General features: G+C 32.0%; 1 protein-coding gene across 1 annotated transcript; it reads right to left on the bottom strand.

The window, feature by feature from the left end:
• On the bottom strand, positions 1 to 24,432 carry LOC105325303 (uncharacterized). Its single transcript, XM_034462832.2, has 9 exons — positions 24,291 to 24,432; positions 23,210 to 23,332; positions 4,578 to 4,700; positions 3,999 to 4,121; positions 3,538 to 3,660; positions 3,050 to 3,172; positions 2,518 to 2,646; positions 1,834 to 1,953; positions 1 to 1,631 (listed from the first exon to the last, which is right to left on the bottom strand). The coding sequence occupies exons 1-9, from the start codon at positions 24,349 to 24,351 to the stop codon at positions 409 to 411; spliced, it is 2,148 nt and encodes a 715-aa protein (XP_034318723.2). The 5' UTR covers positions 24,352 to 24,432; the 3' UTR covers positions 1 to 408.
• Between the last annotated feature and the right edge of the window lie 3,019 nt (positions 24,433 to 27,451).

Genomic DNA, 27,451 nt, shown 5'->3' with positions numbered 1-27,451 from the left:
TCTGCCTTTAGTTACCAATTTTTTAATCGGCTTTCTAATATTATGTCTAAAATGTGATCTGTGTGCTTCCGAAGTTCAAAAGAAGAAGCTATATATCATATGAATAAAAAGAATATATAATTATATAAATGAATAAAACTCAAAAGAGTTGTGTTATATCTGAAATATGTGTTATTTAATAATCAGAAGACAATGTTTTTGGGCCTTAAAATATTCTCAGTAAATGACATCAATTATCAGTACAAACAGTAAATCTCAGTAAATATCTGTTCTTATCAGAAATCACAGCAATTATCAGTAACAACAGTAAAATTATCAGTAAAATAAATATCTGTAATTCTCAGCAATAACCGTTCAATATCAGTAAATATCAGAAACTATCAGCAAAACTGGCACTTTCAGTTCTTTTCAGAGCCAGTAATGGTAATCGTATATGGGTTGTGTCGCAGTTCTGTAGTCGTATGTGTGTTGTTTCTCAGTTCTGTAGTCGTATGCAAGTTGTTTCGCAGCTCCGTAGTCGTATGTGGGTTGTTTCTTATTTATAAAGTCGAATACAGGTTGTTTCTCAGCTCTGTAATCGTATGTTGGTTGTTTTTCAGTTTCGTAATCGTATGCAGGTTGTTTCTCAGTTCTGTAGTCGTATGTGGGTTGTTTCACAGCTCTGTAGTCGTATGTGGGTTGTTTCTCAGCTCTGTAGTCGTATGTGGGTTGTTTCTCATTTATAAAGTCGAATACAGGTTGTTTTTCAGCTCTGTAGTCGTATGTTGGTTGTTTTTCAGTTCCGTAATCGTATGCAAGTTGTTTCTCAGCTCTGTATTCGTATGTGGGTTGTTTCACAGCTCTGTAGTCGTATGTGGGTTGTTTCTCAGCTCTGTAGTCGTATGTGGGTTGTTTCTTAGTTTTGAAGTCGTATGTGGGTTGTTTCTCAGCTCTGTAGTCGTATGTAGGTTGTTTTTCAGCTCTGTAGTCGTATGTGGGTTGTTTCACAGGTCTGTAGTCGTATGTGGATTGTTTCTCAGCTCTGTAGTCGTATGTGGATTGTTTCTCAGCTCTGTAGTCGTATGTAGGTTGTTTTTCAGCTCTGTAGTCCTTATAGGGTTGTTTCTCAGTTTTGTAGTTGTATGTGGATTGTTTCTCAGTTTTAAATTCGTATGTTGGTTGTTTCACAGCTCTGTAGTCTTTATAGGGTTGTTTTTCAGTTTTGTAGTCTTTATAGGGTTGTTTCTCAGCACTGTTGTCGTATGTGGGTTGTTTCTCAGTTTTGTAGTCGTATGTGGGTTGTTTCACAGCTCTGTAGTCTTTGTAGGGTTGTTTCTCAGTTCTGTAGTCTTTATAGGGTTGTTTCTCAGCTCTGTTGTCGTATGTGGGTTGTTTTTCAGTTTTGTAGTCGTATGTGGGTTGTTTCTCAGCGCTGTAGTCGTATGTGGGTTGTTTTTCAGTTTTGTAGTCGTATGTGGGTTGTTTCTTAGTTTTGTAGTCGTACTTGGGTTGTTCGTTAGATTTGTAGTCGTTATTACAGGACATTTCGGTACATCTTACATCACCAGTAATAGAACAAATACATGTGTTGCATCTGTCTCCCTTTGGGAAACTCACTCCAGACTTGTAAGTTTTGCCTCGGTAGCCACAATCTAGAAAGTGATTTATAGAGGGGAATACACAAAACAGAACTGACCTCTTTTATATACAAGCTTAGCTAAAAAATTCAAGTAGCTGATGTAATATATACAGCGAATGAAACGATTAGACTCAAACGTAATTGGTTTAGATCTTCTAATGATCAATGAAAATATAATATTCTTAATATCATTATCTTATGAATCGTTCAGATACCTGGGTTGCAGTCGAACTCTGTACAGCTGACGTCACCGGAAACTGTGCACCAACATGTATTACACTGGTCTGGTTTATAGCTTTGACCGGCTTTGTATACAGTGCCATTATGACGACATTCTTATGTAAAATATGAAAAAGACAAGTTATAACTAAAATGAAGAAGATGTTTTTTTCTTCAGAAAATGTGGAACTAAAGCAATGAAAGTCATTTCTAGCATACTTTGGAATGATTATATTTCGTGGTGGCTCAATTTTCGTGGAATTAGTAGGTATCTTTCATCCATGAATTTTAATCTTCTTCACGAATAATAAATTTAGGGTTTTAAAGTCATATTTGTTTGTAAATACCAGATATCAAACACTATAATCGTATAAGAAAATGCACAAAGTTACGTCCTCACGAGCCTTTAATACATGAGATCCACGACGATTGGCCCCGATGAATTCTAATGTGTTCACGGCAACTATCTGTGTAAAACGTTTCTATTGTTTCATTTTCTTCTTTAAAAAACCAAGTTGTAATAATCAGTGCCATTCGTGAATGATCATTTTTCCTTACACGGTTTAATCAACCACGTGATGTTGACGCGAGCATTTGTCTATTGTGTTACTATCTTACGAATATTACGGTGGAATCATTAGAATTCGCGGTGGCTCATTTTTCGTGGTGTTCTACAGTACCTGAAGAACAATGTTTTTCGGAGCACTGGACCGTGCCATCTTCCAAACATGTACAATTGTTGCACTTGTCTCCTTTGTTGAAAATATCTCCTCTGTTGTACGATTGTCCCTCGTACTTACAGTCTGTTGCTAAAATAATAATGATTCAAGTTTAATCCAATGTCCCCCCTTTTTTTTTAAGAAAAAGCCATTTTTACTAAAATATGGCAAATACCTACCCTTTTGTTACAAAATTATGTTACATAAAATTTTGTTTTAAAAAAAAGATTAAATGCACGAATAAAGTTCTTATTAATAATTAAATACTACATCAAGCATAGTTATTTAAATAATTATTTAATTTACTAAAGCAATTATAAACTCAGATTTTTCATTGCATCATGACTTTGGAAAAAGTAGGTATTCCACAAAATTGATTTTCAAAGCAAGTTAATTTGACAGTACTTATCCCTCCCCCCGAAAAAACATTCTTTGAATAAGAATAATTTTAAAGATTTGAAAAAAAAAATATCTAAATTGTGTAATAACCCACCTGGATAGCAAGGTCTGTTTGAACAATGGGCTTTTCCACTTGGTAAACACTCGCATTCGTCACAACCGTCACCTCTCCTAAACTTCTCACCAGATTTATACACTTTTCCGTTGTAATCACAATCTACAAAATAAATTTTGTTTAAAAAGTCATTTGACAGAGTCTATTAAAAGTATATGTGGCATATTGGATTAAGTCAAAAAGGTTATATAGTTATTTCTATACCATGGTAAGAAATGTCAGTAAATTTTCTGACAATTTTATTAGCTGTACTAAAAAGCAGAAGTAGCCGTGTATTATATATATAACATATATAATAATTTGAGTGAGAGAGGTAAAAGAGATTAATGGAGACTCATACAAATATCAATGAGGGAAAGAACTAGTATGTTCTCTTTTCTATGAGGGAGGGTGGATGCTCAACAAATGAAGAATTTTAAGAGAGAGAGAGAGAAAGAGAGAGAGCAATATAATAAAAGAAGGCTTACTCGGCTCACAAGAGTCAGAGGTGCAGACTGACTTCCCGGTCACCATGCACGTGCACCTGTTACACCCGTCTCCCTTAGGATACACGTTACCGGTGGTGTATCTAGCGCCTCCATAATAGCAGTCTGTAGAAAGCAGAGAGGATACAATGAATTATTTCATACATATGTTGCTTCCTTGACAGTTGGCTGACAAATTGAAGTCAATGGTGGAAAGGAATTTAAGAAAGACGTATTACTGCACAACAAAATGGACAATTCAATTTTACATTAGATACCAGTTAACTAACTGCAAAATACCAATTTTGATAAAACAGATCTATAAAACCATACATGATATATTTTTTGCAACATTCTATTGGCTCAAAAAGTAGTACAGACAATATCTTTTTTAGAATTGCAGGCCGCATATCTAAAATACGTAACTATCAAAATTAAAATCTTAATTGTGAAGTCGTAATTACCCGGATAACACCTTTTCTCGGAGCACTGTACTTCCCCCGTTCTCAGGCATTTACAGTTGTTACAGTCATCTCCCATGGGAAATATATCTCCAGCAGTATAGGTCACTCCTAAATGTCTGCATCCTGCAGAGACAGAAAACATAAGCAGTGAAATGAATAATACCTAATAATGAAACATTTAATAAATTGGGATGTGGCTAATATCTCATCATTTTCTTGACATTGCTACTTTGTTAATTCGTTATCACCAAATATTGTATTGCATCCACTTATTTTATCTTTCATTCTCAAAAACAGCATTGTATATCAAAATATAAATAGCGTTAATAATTGACGATACGATCATATTTGTTAACACATTCTCAATAGCATTGAGATTCCAATGCTACGCTATGAGATTCCAATGTTATGCTATGAAATTTCAGTTCTATGCTATGCTATGGTGTATGTTGTAAAATATATAATTGAACTGACGGTAGCAAGTTCCCACTTCAAGGTTTTATGATAATGTTAATATATTTAAGTAATAAACATTTTAAAATTGTTAATTAATGTTTCGGTTTTAGACAAAACAAGTACCTGGATAGCATGGATTCTTGGTGCACTCCACCGTTCCGTCCACTCTACACTGACACTCATTACATCCGTCTCCCGCCGAGAAAACCACGCCCACCTTGTAGATTTGACCCAAATAATCACAATCTGAAAAAAAAAAAATATCTCAAATGTTTGAAATCCACAAATGTCTACGTGAAAAATGGAACTCATGGAACAGCAATCTTTATTCCATAAAATATTTATAATAATATGAATATTACCCAAAATGTACATATTTGCAGTCTATCAGGCACATATATCATTTGAAAAATATACTAATACAAAGATGCACATACACTTTTCTTAATGTTATGTTCATAAAGATTACAACTTTATCATTGTCATAAAAAAGGATCCAACTGCAAGTTATTAAAACAATAGTATTGAATTAAGTATCTGACATATATCTCCACGAAATGATATTACATTCATTATTGCCAAGGTAAATTTATGAAATTGAACCGATAACTATTTACACGCAGGTGCAAAAAAATGAAGACACCTATTGATTACGGGTAAATATCATTTTAAAAAGGGAGCTGAGCAATAATGAGATCGCAATACTTACACTCTTTGGTGTCACAGACAACTTCATAGTCATGTGAACACGTACAATTTCTGCCGACTAGATCGATAAAGGTCTGACCTCTGCTATAGCTTTGTATTCCATATTTGCAAACTGTCTCTGATGCTATTAAAATATCGTGATTAATATCTTTAAAAAAAGAGGATAAATCCTATTTAAATGTTATATGAATGTATTCTTTATATTTCTTTATAACTTTTCGTTGTGTGTCGAAATTTTAAACCTCTAAAACATTCGATTGGCATTTCTCTTATTAAACGATGGTTTTAAACTGCTATGATTATTTGGTGAGCCATTTTTTACGACATCCCCATTTTATTTATTTTTTATTAGATGGCCGTCTACCTTTTCAAATACATCAGTGCAGTGTCATACTTTGGTTGTACACTTTGTAAAGACCAAAGGTATAATTAAATAATACTATGCGATTGTAAACTAATATACAAACGTACATATAGTCAAGATGATGGCGTTTTTCGATATTCCGAAACATACGTTCATTTTCTGTATTTACATTCAGCAACGAATCACAGATTGTGAAAGAATGTGCTAGGAATGCAATATTGCATTGCAAAATATTGTTTCCGTTTAATATATATTTATATTTATATTGATAGCTTAAACCAATTTCTATTACAAACTTCATTTTGGTTAAAAAAAAAAAATAATTCATTTATTTGCAAAATATTAAGGACAAAATCGCTTTGTACCAAATTAATGCATTTAAACGTTGTAATAACTGTTTTTGTTGTATTCTAATTCTCTTACATTAAGTCACTTTTTATATTAATCTTAGCTGTAATACAGTTTGTTTTCGTCTTATTTGTAACTAACATATCTGTATATTGAAATAAACATAAATAAGTTTAAAAAAAGTTGTAAAGGAAATAACGAATAACGAAATAATGAAGTTTTACATATGTAATTTGAAAATAATAATAATTTAAAATAAAAACCACACAAATGATTTGCAAGGTTTTTTAAGCAAGAAAGGTGTTACTTATTTGATCATATGAAAATGTCTGTACTTACAATCAGCCACACTACTCGATGATAAACTAAAATAAACAAGAAATATAAACAAGCTTTTCATCCTTAGGTCTGCTGACTATCTCCCTTGGAATTTAACTTTGTTATGTCACAGGTTGGCAGTATGTATCGGGTCGAAACAGTTTGCGCTTACGGACTCAAAAAATTCCGTTTATATAGAAAAAGGCAGCTAATACGGAACTTTTCGGGGAAATGGATTGTTACAGTTGGGCGTTTAAAAGACAATCTTTTTTTATCAAACAGGTGGATATTCGCAATCATTATTTATAATCATTCGCCACTGACCTCATATTAATCGCCTTAGCTTGACAATTTTGTGGTATTTTGTACTCTGGTTTTGTCTTATTTGCTCGGGAAGATTCGTGAATATCCATTATTTACGTTAAACTGATTTTTCGTGGAAACAGAGTGCAGGTGAAACGAAGAATAAAGAACCGCCTTATCAATAACTTTACGCTAGTTTCAACAACAGGAGTCATTGATTTATAGATATGGTTTTTTCAGATTCACTGAACACACTGTGGAATCATTAGCTTTTGTGGTGGCTGTTAATTATCCACAAATCTATTAATTGGGGTTTGAAAGGCATGTTTCCCTAAACATTTCGTCACCTTAAACCTGGTTAATTTCATCAATCCACAAGAAGATTTATTTCATTGATTTCACAGTATTTCTCCTTAGAAAGTAATTGTTGTATTTTTACAAGAAATTAGCGGTAATTGTGCTTTTTGACGGAAGGAAAACTAATTAAGTTTTAAGTTTAAGTATGGAGGGGACATCAATGAAAGGTTTTTGATGATAATTAAATTTCTGAACATTAAGACATAACTATACATATAGAATCACATGTAGAATAATTGTATTTTCTCAGAAATACCTTTTCCCTTAAAAAGCCTTGCTTTATGCTTTCTTTATGACATTGGCATTGATTTCTACCTTCATCTCTCTCTGTATGTTCGTCTATCCTTCAGTCTGTCAGTCCGTCCTTCCATCCGTCCGTCTGTCTCTCTCTCAATAATTTTTCATAGATGAATGAACTAAAAATAAAGTATTTTCATTATCTTGTTATAAAATGAACATTCCATATGAAAATTCTGTATTTTCTTTTTTGCAAAATAATTAATCCTGCAAAGTGAAAAAAACACATTTATTATTCATAAAATTGAAAACTAAAAGAATGCTAAAACACGTACACTCTCTCTCTCTCTCTCTCTCTCTCTCTCTCTCTCTCTCTCTCTCTCTCTCTCTCTCTCTCTCTCTCTCTCCGTCTCTCTCGTTCCATCGAGTCATCGATTCATCGACTTACATCATCGTCGTGCCCTTTCATCATCAACAATGCCTTACTGCCTAATCATCGATGATGCGTTGATGTGTTTTTTTCATATTTATAAATTATATTTCGATAAACAGTTTTTAATTATTTTCCCTTCACACATTCACATCAGTAAAGTCATATGCTTTTAGTTTTACACAGATCAAAGGAAGATAAAAAAAAACATATGTTAATTGATTACTGCTGTTGATACTGAAAAAAAATTAAATATTACACTACGAGTTATGTTTAAAAATATGTTTTCGAGGGCGACCACTGGTTATCAAAAACTCACAATTTTGAGTTGTGCATTTGCTACGCACCTTTCAATGTAATATTTTATTTTTAAATGACAAAGAAGGCCATACAAATTTAAATTCTGCTTTGCAACAAGCGTAAAAATATACTGTTTGCAACATAATGTAATAACATTTATTACGGTGATGTGCTAATGAACTACATGAACATGTCTCATCCGGGCTCCATAGTTTCAGAATACAAGTATTATTAGCATAAGTACTCTTTCTTTGATCAGTAGGATTGTGAAAAATACACCGAACATAAACTCCGTATTATAACTATGATACCAACATGCTTTAAGAAAGTCCGTTAGCGCAAAATATTACAAAAATAGAATGTAAACTAGTTTGTTATATTCACAAAGGTTATTTTAAAATCAACACTTATGCATTTCGACAATGAAATCTAATATAAAAGAAAAATCACTATTTTAATATGATGATTCAGAATGAGAAATTATGCTCTGGAAGTAAATGCTCCATGAAAATTCGATCAGCAATACCATCTGTGATCGTTGAAAAAAGATTGCAAGCACAACAACTGGCTAATTGCATTTTACATTGCTACAAAACAAAAATGCACAAAACAATTCACTAACCGCAATCACTGAATGTAAAGGTGGTTTTATGAGCACTCGGAAAAATAATGTATACGAAAAGAAACATTGTGTAAATCACATTTACTAGACAAGTGCTTTAAAATAAATTTCAATATCAAACGTAAATTCCAGAGTGTATAAAAGACTTTTATTTTGAGATTATATTTTTTGTCAAAGAATAATACACCTTTGGTTGTTTTTGATGAAGAATTGTTTTTTATAAACAAATTCAAATGTGTACTTAAATCCAATTTTGCATGGTAAATTATGTCTTATGTAACGTTATTCATCATTTACCCAATATCAAATGCTTAAAATCAAAATGCATCAATTGCATATTTGCCTAAACGTATCAAAATACAAATTGATAGCGTGTTTAAAAAAAAATCAAGCTAAACAGAGAAAATGAAATGATTTTTCCATAAAAGGATAGTTTATAGAATTTCTGGAATTTTTAGATTTATTCAACATTTATAATAACGTCACACTCAATCTGGATTCTTAAAAATTGTGATGAAAAATTTGAAAATTGTTGACAAGCACATTAATTTTGTCTTAAGTGTGTGGGGTTTTTTTTTTTTTTTTGCTTGTTGGTTGTTGCCTTTAATATATATATTTTTTTCATGTTGATACTTGGAAATAGCCAATTATTTTAATTGGATTTTTTTGGTATTTATATAGGAAATTTTGCTGATCTGCTAGCACAAACCAGTTGGATCCGATACTGTTATCTTAACAGCTTTAAAGTTAATTACAAAGGGAGATAATCAGCAAAAATATGAAGAGGAGCCTTTTTATATTCCTTGTTTTTCTTGGTTTGACTTCGTGTTGTGTTACCCACAGTAAATATAACTTTGTTTTTATAATCATATTTGTAGCATTGTTCTAGAAAAATATTTCAAATTATTTTATCAATTTGTTTCTTCTCAGTTTTTTCTATACCTGGTTAAAACATTACATGTGTATTTGTTATAAATACGATAAAAACAATCAGCATACATATTCAAAATTTGAATAAATAACAACATCATGTTAAAGAATGCAAATGATTTATAACATTTATTGTATCATTTTATATGTATGTTTATGCTATGAAGCTTGTTTTTCATAACATATTTCAAGTAAATGAAATTTTTTTGTCGCCAAAAAAAAACACTTTTAAATTTTAAATGGTTTGAATAAACATCAATAGTAACATATGCATGTACTTTTAACCATGTTAACGAAATTGCGTTTCTGAAATATTTGGTTAACAATTTGAATTGGTTGCTGCATATAAACTCAACCTGAATGTTTTTTTCTCAATAAAGAAGCATGTTATCATCTCTTGACCGTACATGTATGTTTATATATAAATGTGCCGTTGCATAGTACCGTTAAGTTTTTATCTTCTCTGATAGTATGCTTAAAATTAACTTAATTTGTGGATTCATGATATGGTGTTCCAGTATTGCGCTCTTTGATAATGCCAAATTTTCCTGGTATAATTTGATCGATATTCTATTCATTAATAAATTAAGATTTCCTTGGTCAAGCAAACGAGCATGTGTCCTGAAAAAAGGGATATAATTGAAAAACAGGAGCACATCTCCGGAAAAAAACCCCACAGTTTAAAATAACATTCACTTGCACTATTTTAAATTTGACTATATTGCTCTCCAAATTCTCCTATTTGGTACGATTTCATGTGAAATTTTGTCTTATAATAAACCTATTAATCTTTACCTGACATTTGAAATTCTTAAGTTTGAAAATAGTCTTCTTTTTTTTTTTATTTCAGAGTCCTTTTTACGATATATTCAACCAATGCAAACAACAACATGGCACAAGCTTTGTTTACACAATAAAAAACTGTCAGCTGTGTATCTTGCTTATAACTTTAAATACCGACAATCAAACAAATGCCTCACTTAAGTATTGGTACCATAACAATACGGAAAAAAGTTTGACATATATCGTGACAATGCCATTTTAAAATTGTAAGAAATGATTATCAATCCAATTTTTAATATTTTGTAACATAGGTAGTTCAAATTTGATTTAAGAGAAACAAGATCTTTAAAAAGATCGACTTTGAAAACGAATAACTTTAATTCTATGAACAAGATTTAATTTACTGGTAAGCAAATAAGCCTGCATTGATTTATAAAAAAATATGCATTTGAATAATATGTGTTTATATCTTTATCACAAAGTTTTATTTTTTTTTTCTATTTTTTACGGAAATTCATAAGAATCCATAGCTCTGTAGAAACTGGCATGATTAAAACCTACACTTACTATTAATCGATTGGTCGAAAACATCACGGACTGCAACAATTAATCATGATAATGACTCGAATGCCTATAGAAAAAAAATGACCGTTTCTTATGTCAAACGTACAACAATAGTATTGTGAAGTTTACTTACTTTTTACGATTAATTATCAATTTGTTAAGGAAAGATGGTAATATAAACAATAAAATGCAGATAATTTATAAAATACATTGTGTATTTATCTATAACGCGGGTTATGTAATTTTTTGGAAAAGCCACCACCTTTATCTCCCGCAAAAAATACCAAAAGCATTTTATTGAAAAAATAACTTTCAGATAACCTTTAAGAAAAACATGAATCAGTATTGAAATTTTGTTTCAAGTTCTAATTTTTAGCTCACCTGAACCGAAGGTTCAAGTGAGCTTTTCTGATCACCCGTTGTCCGTCTTCCGTCCGTCCGTCCGTCCGTCCGTCTGTCCGTCCGTCTGTAAACTTTTCACATTTTCAACTTCTTCTCAAAAACCATTGGGCCAAATTTAACCAAATTTGGTACAAAGCATCCTTATGGAAAGGGGGTTATAAATTGTTAAAATAAAGGGCACAGCCCATTTCAAAAGGGAGATAATTGCGAAACAGTAAGTTTAGGGTGCATGTCTTTAAAATTCTTCTTCTCAAGAACCACGGCACCAGAAATGCCAATATTTACACAAAAGCTTGTATATATAGTGAAGATTCTAAATTGTAAAAATGGTGACCCTCGGACCAAAACTGGGGCCCCAGGCGGGGTTCAAAGTTTAACATAGAAATACATAGGAAAATGTTTAAAAAATCTTCTTCTCAAGAACCACTGCACCAGAAATGCCAATATTTACACGAAAGCTTTTATATATAGTGAAGATTCTAAATTGTAAAAATGGTGACCCTCGGACCAAAACTGGGGCCCCAGGCGGGGTTCAAAGTTTAACATAGAACAACATATGGAAAATGTTTAAAAAATGTTCTTCTCAAGAACCACTGCACCAGAAATGCCAATATTTACACAAAAACTTGTATATATAGTGAAGATTCTAAATTGTAAAAATGGTGACCCTCGGACCAAAACTGGGGCCCCAGGCGGGGTTCAAAGTTTAACATAGAAATACATAGGAATTTTTTTTTAAAATCTTCTTCTCAAGAACCACTGCACCAGAAATGCCAATATTTACACAAAAGCTTGTATACATAGTGAAGATTCTAAATTGTAAAATTGGTGACCCTCGGACCAAGACTGGGGCCCCAGGCGGGGTTCAAAGTTTAACATAGAAATACATAGGAAAATGTTTAAAAATCTTCTTCTCAAGAACCACTGCACCAGAAATGCCAATATTTACACAAAAGCTTGTATATTTAGTGAAGATTTTAAATTGTAAAAATCGTGCCCCTCGGACCAAGACTGGGGCCCCAGGTGGGGTTCAAAGTTTAACATAGAAATACCTTAGGAAAATGTTTAAAAAATCTTCTTCTCCAGAACCACTGCACCAGAAATGCCAATATTTACACAAAAGCTTGTATGTATAATGAAGATTCTAAATTGTAGAAATCGTGACCCTCGGACCAAGACTGGGGCCCCAGGCGGGGTTCAAAGTTTAACATAGAACTACATATGAAAAATGTTTAAAAATTTTCTTCTCAAGAACCACTTCACCAAAAATGCCAATACATACACAAAAGGTTGTATACATAGTGAATATTGTAAAAATCGTGACCCCCGAACAAAAAGTGGGGCCCCAGTAGGGGTTTAGATTTTAACATATGTAGGAAAATGTTTTAAAATCTTCTTCTCAAGAACTATAGTGCAACTGTTTGGGATATTACTATGCATACATGTACATCCTTAAATAATGTAGATTCAAAAAATTGTAACTCCCGGACAATTGATGGGCACCAAGAGGGGTTCAAAATTTAAACATTTTAAAAAACATAAAGGAAAAGTATAAAAAAAATTTTCTCAAGAACTACAATGTTTTAGTTTGTGGAATTTCTATGCATGCATCCTTCGATTATGTAGATTCCTAATTGGTAAAATCGTGACCCCCGGACCAATACTGGGGCCCCAAGATGGGGTCAAAATTTATTAAAGAAATATAAAGGTAACATGTTAAAAAATCTTCTTCTCGAGAACTACAATGCTTCAATTTGTGAGATTACTATCATGCATACAACCTTGGATAATGAAGGTTTGACAGTTTTAAAATAGTGACCCCTGGACTAATACTAGAGACCCAAGATGGGTTTAAAGTTAAATGTAGAAGTACCGGTATATATGGAAAATGTTTAAAAATCTTCTTTTCGAGAACTACAATGCATCAATTTGTCAGATAACTACGTCAGCACCCTCAAATAGTGTAGATTCGAAATTATAAAAGCCGTGATCTCAATCTAATACTGGGGCCCCAAGAGGTGTTCAAAGTTTAGCATAGAAATATAGAGGGAAAATGTTGAAAAATCTTTTTCTAGGGAACTATAATGCTTCAGCTTGTGAGATAACTAGGCAAGCATCCTTAAATAATGTAGATTCCAAATAATTAAATCTTTAGCACTGGACTAATACTGTGGCCCTAAGAGGGGTTCAAAGTTTAACATAGAAAGATATATTGAAAATGTTTTTAAAAAGTTTTTCTCGAGAACTTTAATGCTACAGTTTGTGAGATTACTATGCAAGGATCCTCAAATTGTGTAAACTCTAATGTAGTGGAACCAAGAGTTATCTTTCTTGTGCTCTGTACAGTCTGAGAGTTATTCCTCTTGAAGTGGAACTCTGCTATGTTCAGTTTTTCAGGTTGTGTACGTGCGGTCCCACCGCAGTGCTTCACATTTTCATTCCTATGTTACTATTTATGTTGTTCAAGCCAACCATAAACCTCGGACCATAACTGGGTCCCCAGAAAGGGGTTCAATGTTTAAAATAGAAAAAGCATATGCTACGAAATGTAATGTTACAAGGAACTGCTGTTCAGGTGAGCGATGTGGCCCATGGGCCTCTTGTTTAACAAGAGATTGTATGATCTAATTTTTAATTTCTAGACATGAAACGAGAAAGACGTGCGAACTTAGTAAAGCTAGTTAAAGGTTGCTGAGTGGTCAAAATTTTAAGGTCAGAGGTGACATATTCTTTTTCATTTTGTAAGAACAATTACTTATCTCCCCAATACGAAAATTTCCATTACAATAAGCCATCATCATTTTTCATGTTGTATAATATTTTTCTCGTTGGCGATAGTTTCAATGGAAAATATATTTTATAACTTAAGGTACTTTACTACACCGAGGACTTATACTTTTTAGACACTACGTCAAAAGATGGCTATTTAAATGTTTTGTTAAACTGTTTGTATCAATCGATTCAGATGTATATCGTTATAGCTCAGGCTTGTGAACCGCAGGTCATGAGTTCGAATCCACCTGGGGCTTTTGTTTATGTTTACTGACTGAAATTTTTGAAAATATCATTTTTTATCTAAAATTGCACATTTTGTCGCCTATTTGACATATATACTTCTTATCTATCATGCTTTCTATCATAATCAAGTAATTTTCTGCTGATTTGAGAAAACTATTTCAATGTGTAGTGAGGCGCCTTAACTTCTATTTGCATTTGCATACAAAAATAATCTAAATTTTCATGAAGAATTTCCTGACATTAAGAAGCGCCTCGTGTGCCCTCAAACTTCAGAAGATATACTGAATCAGAATCGGTTTTGAAAAAAAGGTACAATATTCGGGTAGATGTAAATAAAAGAAAGTATATGTACATAAGTACGAAAGCCGAGAAGGATCATTCGAGATTCGAGATTCAAAATACGAGATTCGAAATACGAGATTCGAGATTCGAAATTCGAGATTCAATATCTAAATTAACCAATAAAATCATGGATCTGAAACCTGTATCCTAGCAACATCAAACTGTTCTAAATAAAGATCATTCGTACATGCTCTTTCCTACAAATAAATGCTATGTTCACTTCTCCCTACCTAACTAAATAATTATTTGTATTTACTTTTACACAGAATATCTAAGTAGACTAGTAATAATGCAGTGTGCTTCGCGGATCTAAGTGATTTTGTTTGCCCTGGTGCATTTCCACCTGATGCGTTTGAACCCTGGGGTATTTCACCACCAGTAATAGTTTAAAACCCGGGTTTATTCACCCCTTTTGTGTAAAAATCCGGTTATGGTAGAGATCTTCATAAGCGTAGCTAATTTTTTCTGTAGGGGGTCCTAGGCCAATTTTAAAAAAATTTACTATGTTAATTTAATAAGCTCCAATTTTCCCGAGGAGGGGGTCCAGATCCCCTGACCCCCTCCTTTCTAGATCCCCGCATGAAGATTAGTACATGTATCTAAATTATCTAAATATAAATAATCTGTCCTGTTTCACTAATAAATATAAGCATTACTTATCGTTTTTATGTATGCATACAGTGATACACTAGTACTATGATTATAAACAAATCATTGAAATATTATCACATCATACGGAATTATTAATAAATACATTTTTTTTCCTTTTCCTCAGTAAACAACTTATTATGAGTCTTACTTTTGGAATTGTTTTCAATATAGAAGGATACCTACTCTCTACAATTAAAGGTACGGATGATAAGGTTCCAATTTGTTCACATTGCCGATTTCTTGTGCAGAAAACAGTAAAACTTTTTAAAAATTTGATTGTGCATGAATATTTCAAAATTAATTGTTGTACATGTATTTTGTTATAATTCATTTATTGATATATCAACAAGAAAGAATAAAAGCATATGTTTCACAGCCAAGTTATGTTTCTCTGTAGTTTCCTACCCCCCCCCCCTCCCCCCCCGCACCAAAATTGACAATAATTACATATAAGTCATACAAATGTTTACTTTTTTTGTAAGTAAATCTCTAAAGATGTAAATAAGCACTGCAAACAAAGTTATTTGTATTTAATATACTACTACATTACACTTAGCCATATAAAATGTAATCAGGATGAAGCTACAAGGGGTGAGTGGTGCAAATTTACCAATTTGTCGCCATACACACAGAACACCAAATAAAGAAACTGTGAGTGGTGTGGAGTGCATAAAATCAGTTCAAAAACCCACAAATAGGCTGTTATTTGTTACCTATCCTGCAAAAACATTGATAAAAAATGTTATCGTCCCATAACATAGCCGATTAAGGATGACGTTTACTCAGAATGAAAAATAATTCCACTGATGATAATGAAAAACCATCTATTGTGTGTTATAGACCTTTTATTCTAGTGTTATTTTTCATTTTCCAAAAAGTAGGTCAATGACCTACTTTTTGAGTTAATGGCCATTGTATATTTTTGGAAAATTAAAGGAAAATCACTTAAAATTTTACACTATGATTGAGATTTTTTTAATTGTGAAAATAATACAAATTGCTCAACACTTTTGAAAATGAAATACAATTTATGAATGGCAGTGACACTAAATACATACAAAGCATTAAGTTTTCCTTCACAATTTTTATAAATATTCCAGTCCGAATTTCCTCTATCACTTTTCAAATTCCTACCCATTTTTGATCCAATTTTACAAAAAATTGAATGATGATAATACAAAAACATTTATAGTATTAAACTACTTATATTGATCTTATTCTGTTGGCATATAATTTAAATGAGGTCAATGATCAAAATTTTGAGATATGGTGTCTTTTCTCGTTTTTAAGCATATTTCAATATTTTTTAAATTCATGCCATACGGTTATTATAATGAATAAATGATGTAAAATTACCAGGAAATATGCAAAATTATATAGACTAAAATATAAAATCTTAACTTTTAATTTTAGAGTACTTCCAAAAATGTTTTAGTAGAAAACAAAATCTGCAAAATTTAGTCCGAATTTCCTCTGTTTGGCTAAAAGTCTAGTTTTGTTTTGCCATAATTCCATAATATAGTAGAAATATCGAATGTTATGTCAATAATAATTCATTTCACAGATACTTTTTGTGTTTAGAACAAATTTTACTCATGACATTGAACTTTATAACAATCCGAATTTGAGAACTCAAACCCTGAGTAAACAACACCCTTAAGTAAATGTGTACATATGGTCAACGTACATGTAATTCTAATATACAAGAAGGCGGACGTATCAGGCGGGGATCCAGAAAATTAAATTTAAAAAATGATCGGTTGAATTACATTAAATGCTTTGAAATTTGTATTAAACTATCGCACGGGTCAAAATGCATGATAGAAGCTATGTACAGTGTAATTGGAAACTTTCATTTTATATCAATATGTAGTATTACCTATTATAACAAATGAGAGTATAGCACAACTGCCACAAGCAATACATGTCCTTTACCGGCACCACCTCCCTCCCCATAAAAAAATGAAACAATTGTCGTTTTATTTGCTAAAATGTGTGTGGTTCAAGATTTTTCTAAAGGACATACCCGATTAGAATTGAAAAAGAGTCGTACGTTTAAAACTAATGTCAAATTTTTTAGATTCATTTGGTTATATTTTGGTCCATTTGGGTAAATAGATGCACCAGCGCAGCTCTAATTTATATATAATCAGGCCATAAATTCAAAATATTTTCAAAAATTAATAGCTGAATACCTGTGTTGAATGAATGGTACAGTAGGATATGCGCAAAAAAGTCCCGTCTACTCTTCCTACCCTTTATTTATTGGAATATTAAATCCGATTATAAGAGTCAAATTAAAAATATGTACCTGTTTATCAAAAGTAAAACTACTCGTAATTTATCTACAGTGCATCGTTATGGAGCTACACAGAAAGTTTTATGTTAATTTGCCGAGCCAAATAAAAAAAACCCTGGAAAACGAAGAGAAAACAAAGTGGGGACAGAATAACGGGCAAACTAATTAGGACTATAAAGCCCCCCCCCCCCCCCCCCCCCCCCCTCTGGAAATGTATTATACTGAAAACAGATTATTGGAGTACAACATCCGCATACAATTTAAAGAACATTTCATGTTTTTATTATCATTTTGGCTAGCTAAAGAAAGACATCACAAATACCCAAAACCCCCTCACGGAAAAGGAAATGCTAGGTGATGAGAGAGAGAGAGAGAGAGAGAGAGAGAGAGAGAGAGAGAGAGAGAGTCGATCTAAAATTAAATCTTGCTAGTTGGTCTGCCCTACCCTAGCTACCTCCTCTCTTTTCTCCTTTTAGAGGCTTAATTATTGTCTATATATGCTTGTAACAAATCAAATTAATTTCTAATTCTAAATCAAAACTGAATTTGACACTACAAAACTCTCTGTCTGTCTGTCTGTGTCTGTCTGTCTCTCTCTCTCTCATCACCTAGCATTTCCTTTTCCGTGAGGGGGTTTGGGGTATTTGTGATGTCTTACATTAGCTAGCGAAAATGATAAAAAAAAAACATGAAATATTCCTATTCCTATCTGGATTGTTGTCGTTGAGGTTGTAAATCATTATATCTTCTATGGTTTAAAACTTTATGATAACCTATATTTTGACATGTCGATTATTTCTTTGAATTTCGTTTCATAGCTAAAACCACACTCAGTTGATCTTTCTTCGCGAGCCGATTTTTACACAGTTGGGGCGAATACACAACGGTTTCAAATGGATCGGGGGGGGGGGGGGGGATACATACAGGACAAACAAAATCACATAGATTTGCAAAGCCCACAGTGTTATCACGAATTTAATTGTTTATCCTGTGTGGGGTCAATTTATCAATGTTAATTTAACCATTTTATAACCACAATATAAGAGCTATTAAGACATTAATTTGTAGGAAAGAGCATGTACGAATGATCTTTATTTAGAACAGTTTGATGTTGCTAGGATACAGGTTTCAGATCTATGATTTGATTGGTTAATTTAGATATTGAATCTCGAATTTCGAATCTCGAATCTCGTATTTCGAATCTCGTATTTTGAATCTCGAATCTCGAATGATCCTTCTCGGCTTTCGTACATAAGGCAAAAAGAAAGTCTAATGTTGAGCTGTCCATGGTTCCAACATAAAGGGCCATAAAAATTATAGTAATTTCATAACAAGACAGTATAATTCAGTATTGCTTTTAATTGCAGACGATTGTCAACAACAATGGTTAATGAATGATAATAAATAGAATAAAAATGGATATGATTAACAACATAAAGCAAGAATACAAGAAGTTAACTTGGAATTCAAATAAATCTGGGACCGGGTTCAGGTTTCTATTTGTCATCATCTGAAAAACAGACGGGTTATTGTAAGTAAACATATGAAACAAAATATTGATCAAACGATAGAAAAATTATGATATTCTTTTTAGAAATATAAACAGAATGAAGGAAAAGTTTTGTGATTATGCCACTGAGCACACTGCATTTATCTTAAAATCTGTTATATTCTGTAAACCTTTAAAAAAAATTCACAAGATCCCCGTGAGTCATTTAATGAAGTACTGAAACATAGACAGATAAAAAAGGAGTTTAATATGATTTAATATGAGCAAATAACTGCCCTAGCCCAATTTTTAACTAATTTAAAAAAAAATCGTATCAAATCTGGATTAAACATTTACAGATGTGGTTTATGACATTTTCTTGATATTAGCCAGTATTGTCTAATACGTGTACATCTACAACGTTACACAAATTGGATATATCTCGCAATTTTACAAAAAAGAGAAAATTTAGCCTCAATTTTTCATGATCTTTTACCTTTTGAGGTAAAGAGCGCATGCCTACTCAAGGACTTTCTAACGTATAATTGCATGTTCTTGATATTTTCCAGTAAAGAAAACCGTCGAAAATTAGCCATATTTTGCGCCAAAACATAAATCTATGAAAACAACAATCCTAATGGTGTTATCAATGTTCTAGGACGTCACTGGCATGAAAACTTTATACAAACTTATTTTAATATGATTTCAATTATCTTGAGCCTTTGTTTTAAAAGTCTCTATAAAATTTTAATTTTGAGGGCTAGAAATGCATATCACCGCTTATAGTCCTTTCAATTTTTAGTTCATCGTTCAGTTTCTTCTGAAATAAATGTAAAACATGCTTTCTCACACTGAAATGTCGTCTTGGTGTTTACCTCTTAGACAAGGAAAATTGGTACAATTCATTGTCCCGTCCGGCTGACAAGAGCACGTGTTACATCCGTCACCGGCTGGGACCACGTTACCGGAAGTGTATCCTTTGCCTTTGTAGTCACACGATACAGTTACGGGTTCTATTAAAAACATCAAATGCTTTTATTAACGGTATAATATTTTTCCTACACACTTTGCTGTGAAATCTAGTTCAATGATCGAATCCATGGCTACTTGTATTAGCAGTCTAAGCATAAAAAGTCTACGAGTACGGCTTCTTAAAGTAATAAACACCCATAGGCATTAGCCCCCCACTTTTTTTTTGCAAACATAGACCTAACCATCAGGCACATAGCAACATAGAGGGGCCAGTATCCCCCAAGTTTTCTCCAATAAGGTAATATTAATAGCGATATTGAATTTTGGAGCTATAGGTATAATACCCCCCCCCCCCCCCAAAAAAAAAGGATGATTTTGGGAATTCATCTTTTTTGTCTGCTTGTCGAGATTTCTGATGATTAGTCTAGCCCCCTCCCCCATCCCCCCTATACTTACAAATTGCTTCCGACGCCACTGACGTCACGAATTTAATTTAATGAATCATATGACTGAATACTTACTGTCGTACGAAATTGTGGGTTGTTTCTTAGTAATGTAGGACTGTGGCTCCTTAGTTATATAGTTGTCAACACATGACATTTCGGTACATCTTACTTCACCAGTAATAGAACAAATACAGGTGTTGCATTTATCTCCCTTGGGGAAGCTCTCTCCGGACTTGTAAGTTTTGCCTTGGTAGCCACAATCTATTGATTAATATAAAATAATTCTTTTTAAAAATCGGGAAGGAGCATTGACATGTTTTAAAAAAAAAATGAGCTGAAAATTGAAAAAAAAAAGATGAACATTATGCATCAAAGGTAACAATAGGACCAGAACGGGTATACATTTTAATGTGCTTATTAACACTAAACTTAAACAGTATATTTAATCATATTGTTAAAAACCTTTAAAATACCTGGGTAACATGAGAATTTTGTACAGCTGACGTCACCGGAAACTGTGCACCAACATGTATTACACTGGTCTGGTTTAAAGCTTTGACCGGCTTTGTATACAATTCCCTTATAACGACAATCTAATGTAAAAAAAAAAAAAAAAAAGAGAAGTTAGAACTTAGATTATCGAAAGATATTTTTTCTTCAGAAGAATGTGAAACCAAAGCAATGAATGTCAATTCTAAAATAAATTCCTTGCATTAAATGTTCCAAGCAGGTTTTTTTTCCTTTTCCACAATAAACTTGATGGAATCAAATTATAATGATATATGATATGAAAAACAACTTTGTGCTCATTGTTTACTTCACCAAGCTATTCGAATATGTCGATATTCATGTTGAATTTCTTGCAAGGGTTACCTGGGAAGCATTGTTTTTCGGAGCACTGGATTGTCCCATCAGCCATACATTTACATGTGTTGCAGTAATCTCCCTTGTCGAAAATATCTCCTCTAGTATAATATTGTCCTTCATAAACACAGTCTGTAAAAAGGTAAAATAAATTCAAATTTTTAATTTTGGTCAAGCATTATGAAATGGAAGCCACTTTTACAAATATTTATCTTTTTGTAATGACATAACAATGATCCGATGGAATAACGTTTGAAAAAGCAAAAAATGCATAGATAAGAATAATGATAAACATATTATGTAAAACATAAACTAAATTCGAGAAAATCCCAATGAATTTAATTCGTTCATTTTACTGCAGCATTATTTAACTTGATACAATTCTGTCATATATGTCGAATTCGTATTAGTGAATGCTTCAAAAAAATATTTTCAGAGCAATTGCATCTGACAGTGTCAAAAGAAAAAAAGAATGCTTAATATGAGATTAGTTTTCAACATTTAAAGAAAAGAATATAATACTTTGGTCAAAGCTTACCTGGATAGCAAGGTTTGTTTGTACATTGGGCTATTCCACCTGGCATACACACGCATTCATTACAACCGTCCCCTTTTCTGAACTTTTCACCAGATTTGTATACTTTTCCATTAAATTCACAAGCTACAAAATAATTTTTTTTTAAAAATAATTTCACAGAGTTTTAATTCTTTATTTTTTCTGTGGTATAATGAATCAAATCATTGCTTACAAAGGGATGCCTGATAAAAGAGGCTTACTTGGCTCACAAGAGTCCAAGGTGCAGACTGACTCCCCTGTTACCATGCACGTGCACCTGTTACAACCATCTCCCTTTGGATACACGGCACCTGTGGTGTAGCTAGCGCCTCCGTATACACAGTCTATTGAAAAAAGAAAAGAAAAATATGCCTATTATATAAATCTCCATAGCCTATATGTTGCTTTTATGCCAGTTGGCTGACAAATTAAATGCAATGTTGCAAAGAAAGCAATTTGCAATTGATAAGGGTGTGAAATATTATTTTGTTTTTGAACATATAGATATTTTTTTACGGAGTACAAGTTTGAAAAAAGCAGGCTTGAAACCATGGATGTCATATTATTTGTAACAACCTAACAGCTCAAGAGGCATTAAGAGATTTTTTTCTTAAAATGTGTATCTATTAGAGACAATTTGTTCTGGAATGTTACCATAATCCAAGACAAGGAATTAGCGAAAAGATAAAGTCTTGTGCATTCGTATATACCTGGATGACATTTCTTCTCGGAACATTGAATTTTTCCAGTTCTCAGACATTTACACGTGTTACAGTCATCACCCATGGGAAATATATCCCCGGCTGTGTAGGTCACTCCCAAATGTCTACATCCTGTAGAGACATGAATAAAATTCAAAGTGAGCAATGATAATGATTAATCGAATCATAATGAAATATACTGTGATGTAGCTGATTTTTTTCTTATCATTATATGTTATAAATCCATTTTAGATTTTTCCTTATTATCATTTTTAAAATAGTGCACTAGAAATGATATAAACCACAACTTTTATATTTATCTTTCATTCTTTTTCAAAAAACAGCATTGCATATCAGAATTACAAATAACGTTTTCCATTGCCGATACGATCTTCCTGTGATTAATATTTATAGGTAGAAGGTTACAAAATTTTAAAGTGTTTAATTAAAATTAACACATCTAAGATATAAACGTTTTAAACAATGCAGCCAATATCTCAGTTTTAGCTAAAACAAGTACCTGGGTAGCAAGGATCCTTGGTGCACTCCACCGTTCCGTCCGCTCCGCACTGGCATTCATTACATCCGTCTCCTGCCGAGAAGACCACGCCCACCTTGTAGATTTGACCCAAATAATCACAATCTGAAAAATATGTATATCAAATGTACCTATAAAAGTAAACACCAAATGAGTACATGTACGAGTAAATATCGATTTTGAAATGAGACGAAATGAGATTATAATGCTTACAATCTTTGGTATCGCAGACTACTTTATAGTCCTGTGAACACATGCATTTTCTGCCAACTATATCAACGAAGGCTTGTCCTCTACCATAGCTTTGTAGTCCGTACTTGCAAACAGGATCTGGTGCTATTTAAAAAGTATTTATACCAATTACCAACTTTTCCTAAACAATACAGAAATTGTATGTACATGTAGGTTGCAAATATAAAAATTTCCATTCTTCTCCATCTATACAAAAACATATTTCATTGTAATTTTTTTTAAACTTTTTACCGTAAAAATGAAATGAAATAAAATATGATATATATTGTTTTTGGATGGGTCATTCAATTTCCAACAAATGCATTAAAATAAAAAAAACTCCAAAAAAATGTACCGACATTTGTCTCGGCAATCGTCATTATTTATGATAGATTAAAAAACAGATTGCAAAAAGACATAAATGTTTGGAAAATATCGTTCTAGCCATCTTTTTGTAACCATGGCCCGTTTTTATTTTTAATCGGCATGTACTTAATCATATTCAGATATAAATTAATGGTGCTATGCGACGATTCAATTTTATACATTCAGACATATAAAGTCAAGATGATGGCTTGTTTCTACCTTCAGAGAGTTACATCCACGTTGTATTCATTTGAAGCAATGAATTAAAATTTTTGACAGAATATGTTAAGAATGCAAATAAGCAGAACTATTTTACTTTTTAAATAGATGTATATTCTTCTTTTATTTCTCTTATAAATCAATTTGAAATGCAAAATTCCTCTCGACGAAAAAATATAATGGATTTATGTCCAGTATGTTTAGGAAACGTTAGCTAAATAGCAAATACATGAAACAAAAAAGTTATAATAAATGTTTTTTTTTCTTTCACATAAAATCACAATTAAGTTGAAACCTTCAATATATGCAATTTTTTGCGGTCTTATTTATAGTTAAGACTATGAATACCATATTAAAAAATAAACAGATGTTTAAAAAGTTGAGAACATACATTTTGAAACATTTATAAAAAATTAACACCTATAATTAAATTTCTTTAAGTGATAGTACTTAGGGCTTATAAAAATGTTATACTTACAATCACCAACACTACTCGATGCTAAACCAAAGAAAACAAGAATTATAAAAAGGCTCGTCATCCTGAATCTTTCTGATTATCTCCCTTTGATTTAAAACTTTTAAACTTTTTTAAGGATCAAGTTAACAGTCTCAGGCCAAAACGATTTGTGCCTACAGACGATCAAAATTCCGTATATATAGACGAATGCAGTAATTACGGAAGTTCCGGAAAACTGGTCAACAACAGTGAGGCGTTTGAAAGACAAACCCATAATTTTGTCAAATAGGTGCAGATTTGCAATCATAATTAATAAATAGTTGCAATTTGCATCATAATCATCGCTATAACTTGACAGATTCTTGTGGCTTTTTTGGCTTGGTATTTCATTTCTCTCGGTCTAGACTGCTCATGAATACCTATGATTTACGCTTACCTTTTTTCACAGAGGCAATCAACAGGTGAAATGGCCAATTAAAAGTTGTTAGCTAGTTCCAATGGAAATCAACTTCCTATCGATCATATATTTTCAAAATAAATACAAAAAAAACCCACGAATAACAATAACAAAAACAGCAAATGATGAATTATGACGCATGGGAAAATTCCGTTTCTTATTAAAAACTCTCGTTTTTTATGCTGTATCAGGGCTAATTCTAGAAAGTAACGTTTTATTAAATCGTGAAGAAATCCCCCCCCCCTCCCCCTAAAAAAAAGAAAAGAAAAAGAAATGAATTAAACATTAAAACTGATTTCTATTTTTCTAAAATATGTAATCGAACCTGTTATTAAATTCTATAAAATTGACTATATATTTAATGAATATACATGTACAACTTGGTTTTAATGGTGTTAAAGAATCATACGTTTATAAATAATGCACTTTTGATGAATTTTCATTTTTCTATATAATTATATTGTCTTTAAATATAATCGATGTATACATGTATGATGATTGGTGAGGACAAACAAAATATGTGACTTTTAACAGTGCCAAATTGCAATTTGTAATATGTTTAGTAAACAAGAATATATTTAGAAAACCTATAGTTTATCAAAAATCTTCTCTAAGTGTACATCATTCGCAAATAGAAATCAGGGCAACTGTTTATTTTTCGTTACATATATCTACACAATGTTTCATTTCATTTTGTTTATTTTTTCCAGAGTTTTCCTATTTGCAGACAAAATAACATTAAATTGCTCTGTTTATTTTATTGTACATTTTTGTTTTAAACAATTCCACATGCAGAAAGGTAACTAAAGCTGGATCTTATGCATGCCTGCTGAATTCAAACACCGCCGATGACATTGCAGATCAAACAATTATTTGGTAAGACACTCACTTGCATAGTGCCGTTTTTTTAATCGTCTTATTAATAACACGACAATGAGAATTTTCTATCAGGTTAGGATTAACAGGAGGATTGCGTTATTTTGTTGATGTTAAACCAAACTTTGTGAATACAAAAAATATAGTTTCCCATTATAATATTAACATATATTCGACTTAAAAACTTTCTTAACGCATGTTTGTGTCAATCATTTAATACGGGATTTCTTTTTAATGTATGTTTATATCTTCCTGGTCAAGTAGATACTACAATGAAATATTAGTTATGACACTTTTCTTAATACTATTTTCTCCTGACGAATTATTCGCAAATGATATGCAGGGTAAAAAGTATTCAGTATAATATTATTTCTATGATAGTTATCGTATAGCTCAAATTCAGCAGGTGAAATTTGGAAATCAAAGTTTATTAAAATTAAATTTGATTGATTATTCGGTAATGTCATAAATGCAACTAGGATAACTATAACACTTGATTTTAAAGTGTTAAGTACCAAGTTCTTTGCCCCATGACAAAAATGAAAATATGATTTATGATTTGAAGTCATAGCGTTAGAATTAAACTTTCATCATAACCCAGATTCGTCAATCTTGATTGTGTGTTAAGTAATAAGTAAAATCGTCAGTGTATCAACGTTTCAACTGCCAGCACAAACAGAAAAAAAACAAGAAATAGTAAAGAACTCAAATCCTACATTGTAATACGATTCAGATTGTAGATTTTGAAATTGATGACGAAGATGCATATGAATTTAGCTAATGTCGTTAATATATAAATCAAATTGTGAGTTATGCAGAATGCCTTTGTAGCATTTCACTTATACATGTACTCATTGATTTCTATTGTCATAATCCTTTTGTAAATGTTAGTTGTATTTCACTGTAGCCTTTGTATGTTGACCTGGATATAAGATAAAAACGAATTGAATAGACGGAAATGGTTCAAATACGTTCGCTCGTCTCCTTGACGATGAAAAATATATACATGTATGTTTAAAAAACACAAATTCGAGACTTAACACTTCAAACTATTATAGAAATGTTATGACCAATGTCATAGTTATGTCATTTAGTGAAGTATAAGTGACATTTTAAATCTAATAAAAATTATCATTAAAATGCAAGTACAATGTAATAAACATATTTCTATAGATCTTAATTATAAGTGGATTATAACTCTGAAATATCGCAGCACAATAAAGTGTATCCATTAATTATTTTTTTCGTGCGTTAAAAAAACGATGCTAATAAAAAATGTGAGTAAATAAATCTAACACGCGTGAAAATATCAACGAAATAATTAGTAATGGCATGCGTCAGTGCATTGTCTAAAGTCAGTTAGCTCCGGGTTTTTTTTTTTTTTTTTTTTTGGTCTTATGTTAACAAGCGTACTGATTGTTTCGCTAAATGTCTTGGTTTTTAATTGAGGATTAGTAGGTGTTTTTATAATGTTACTCACTAGGTCAACACAGACAGGACGAGTGACATATGTAGAATCAAGGTAGTTTTACTATTAACAATAGAGAAGTCAATTCTTGCTTACGTGCGTAATACCGATCATTCCTCGAAAATTTTGTTTGCAAAATAATTACTAAAAAACTGTCAATTTTATGAAACTTTTTGGGTGTTTTTTTTTTTTTCGATGCTTTTTGAGACTAGATGTGATTTTGGTGTTTACTGCTGATACTGAATACTAAAATTTGCTCTATTCAATGCGTTTATATTGGATATTCTTTGGTGGGTCTTTTTTGGAAAGCAAAATTGCACAACATTTCATGATGATTTTCTTTGCACTTGTAGTCAAGGATATTGTTATAGTTGAACAAAA

This window comes from Magallana gigas, chromosome 1, assembly GCF_963853765.1.
Source record: "Magallana gigas chromosome 1, xbMagGiga1.1, whole genome shotgun sequence".
Classification (NCBI taxonomy): Eukaryota; Metazoa; Mollusca; class Bivalvia; order Ostreida; family Ostreidae; genus Magallana; species Magallana gigas.
The sequence above is the reverse complement of the archived record's forward strand: the minus strand, read 5'-3'. Positions and strand labels throughout refer to the sequence as shown.

What these genes read in the sequence shown, in the direction of transcription:
- LOC105325303 (XM_034462832.2), bottom strand. Translation starts at nt 24,351, where the DNA reads ATGACGAGCCTTTTTATAATTCTTGTTTTCTTTGGTTTAGCATCGAGT. An exon ending in AGTCTGCGATACCAAAGATT is followed by an intron (nt 4,701 to 23,209) that starts GTAAGCATTATA and finishes TTTTTTTTTCAG; the next exon opens with ATTGTGATTATTTGGGTCAA. An exon ending in CTCTGACTCTTGTGAGCCGA is followed by an intron (nt 3,173 to 3,537) that starts GTAAGCCTTCTT and finishes TTTATTTTGTAG; the next exon opens with ATTGTGATTACAACGGAAAA.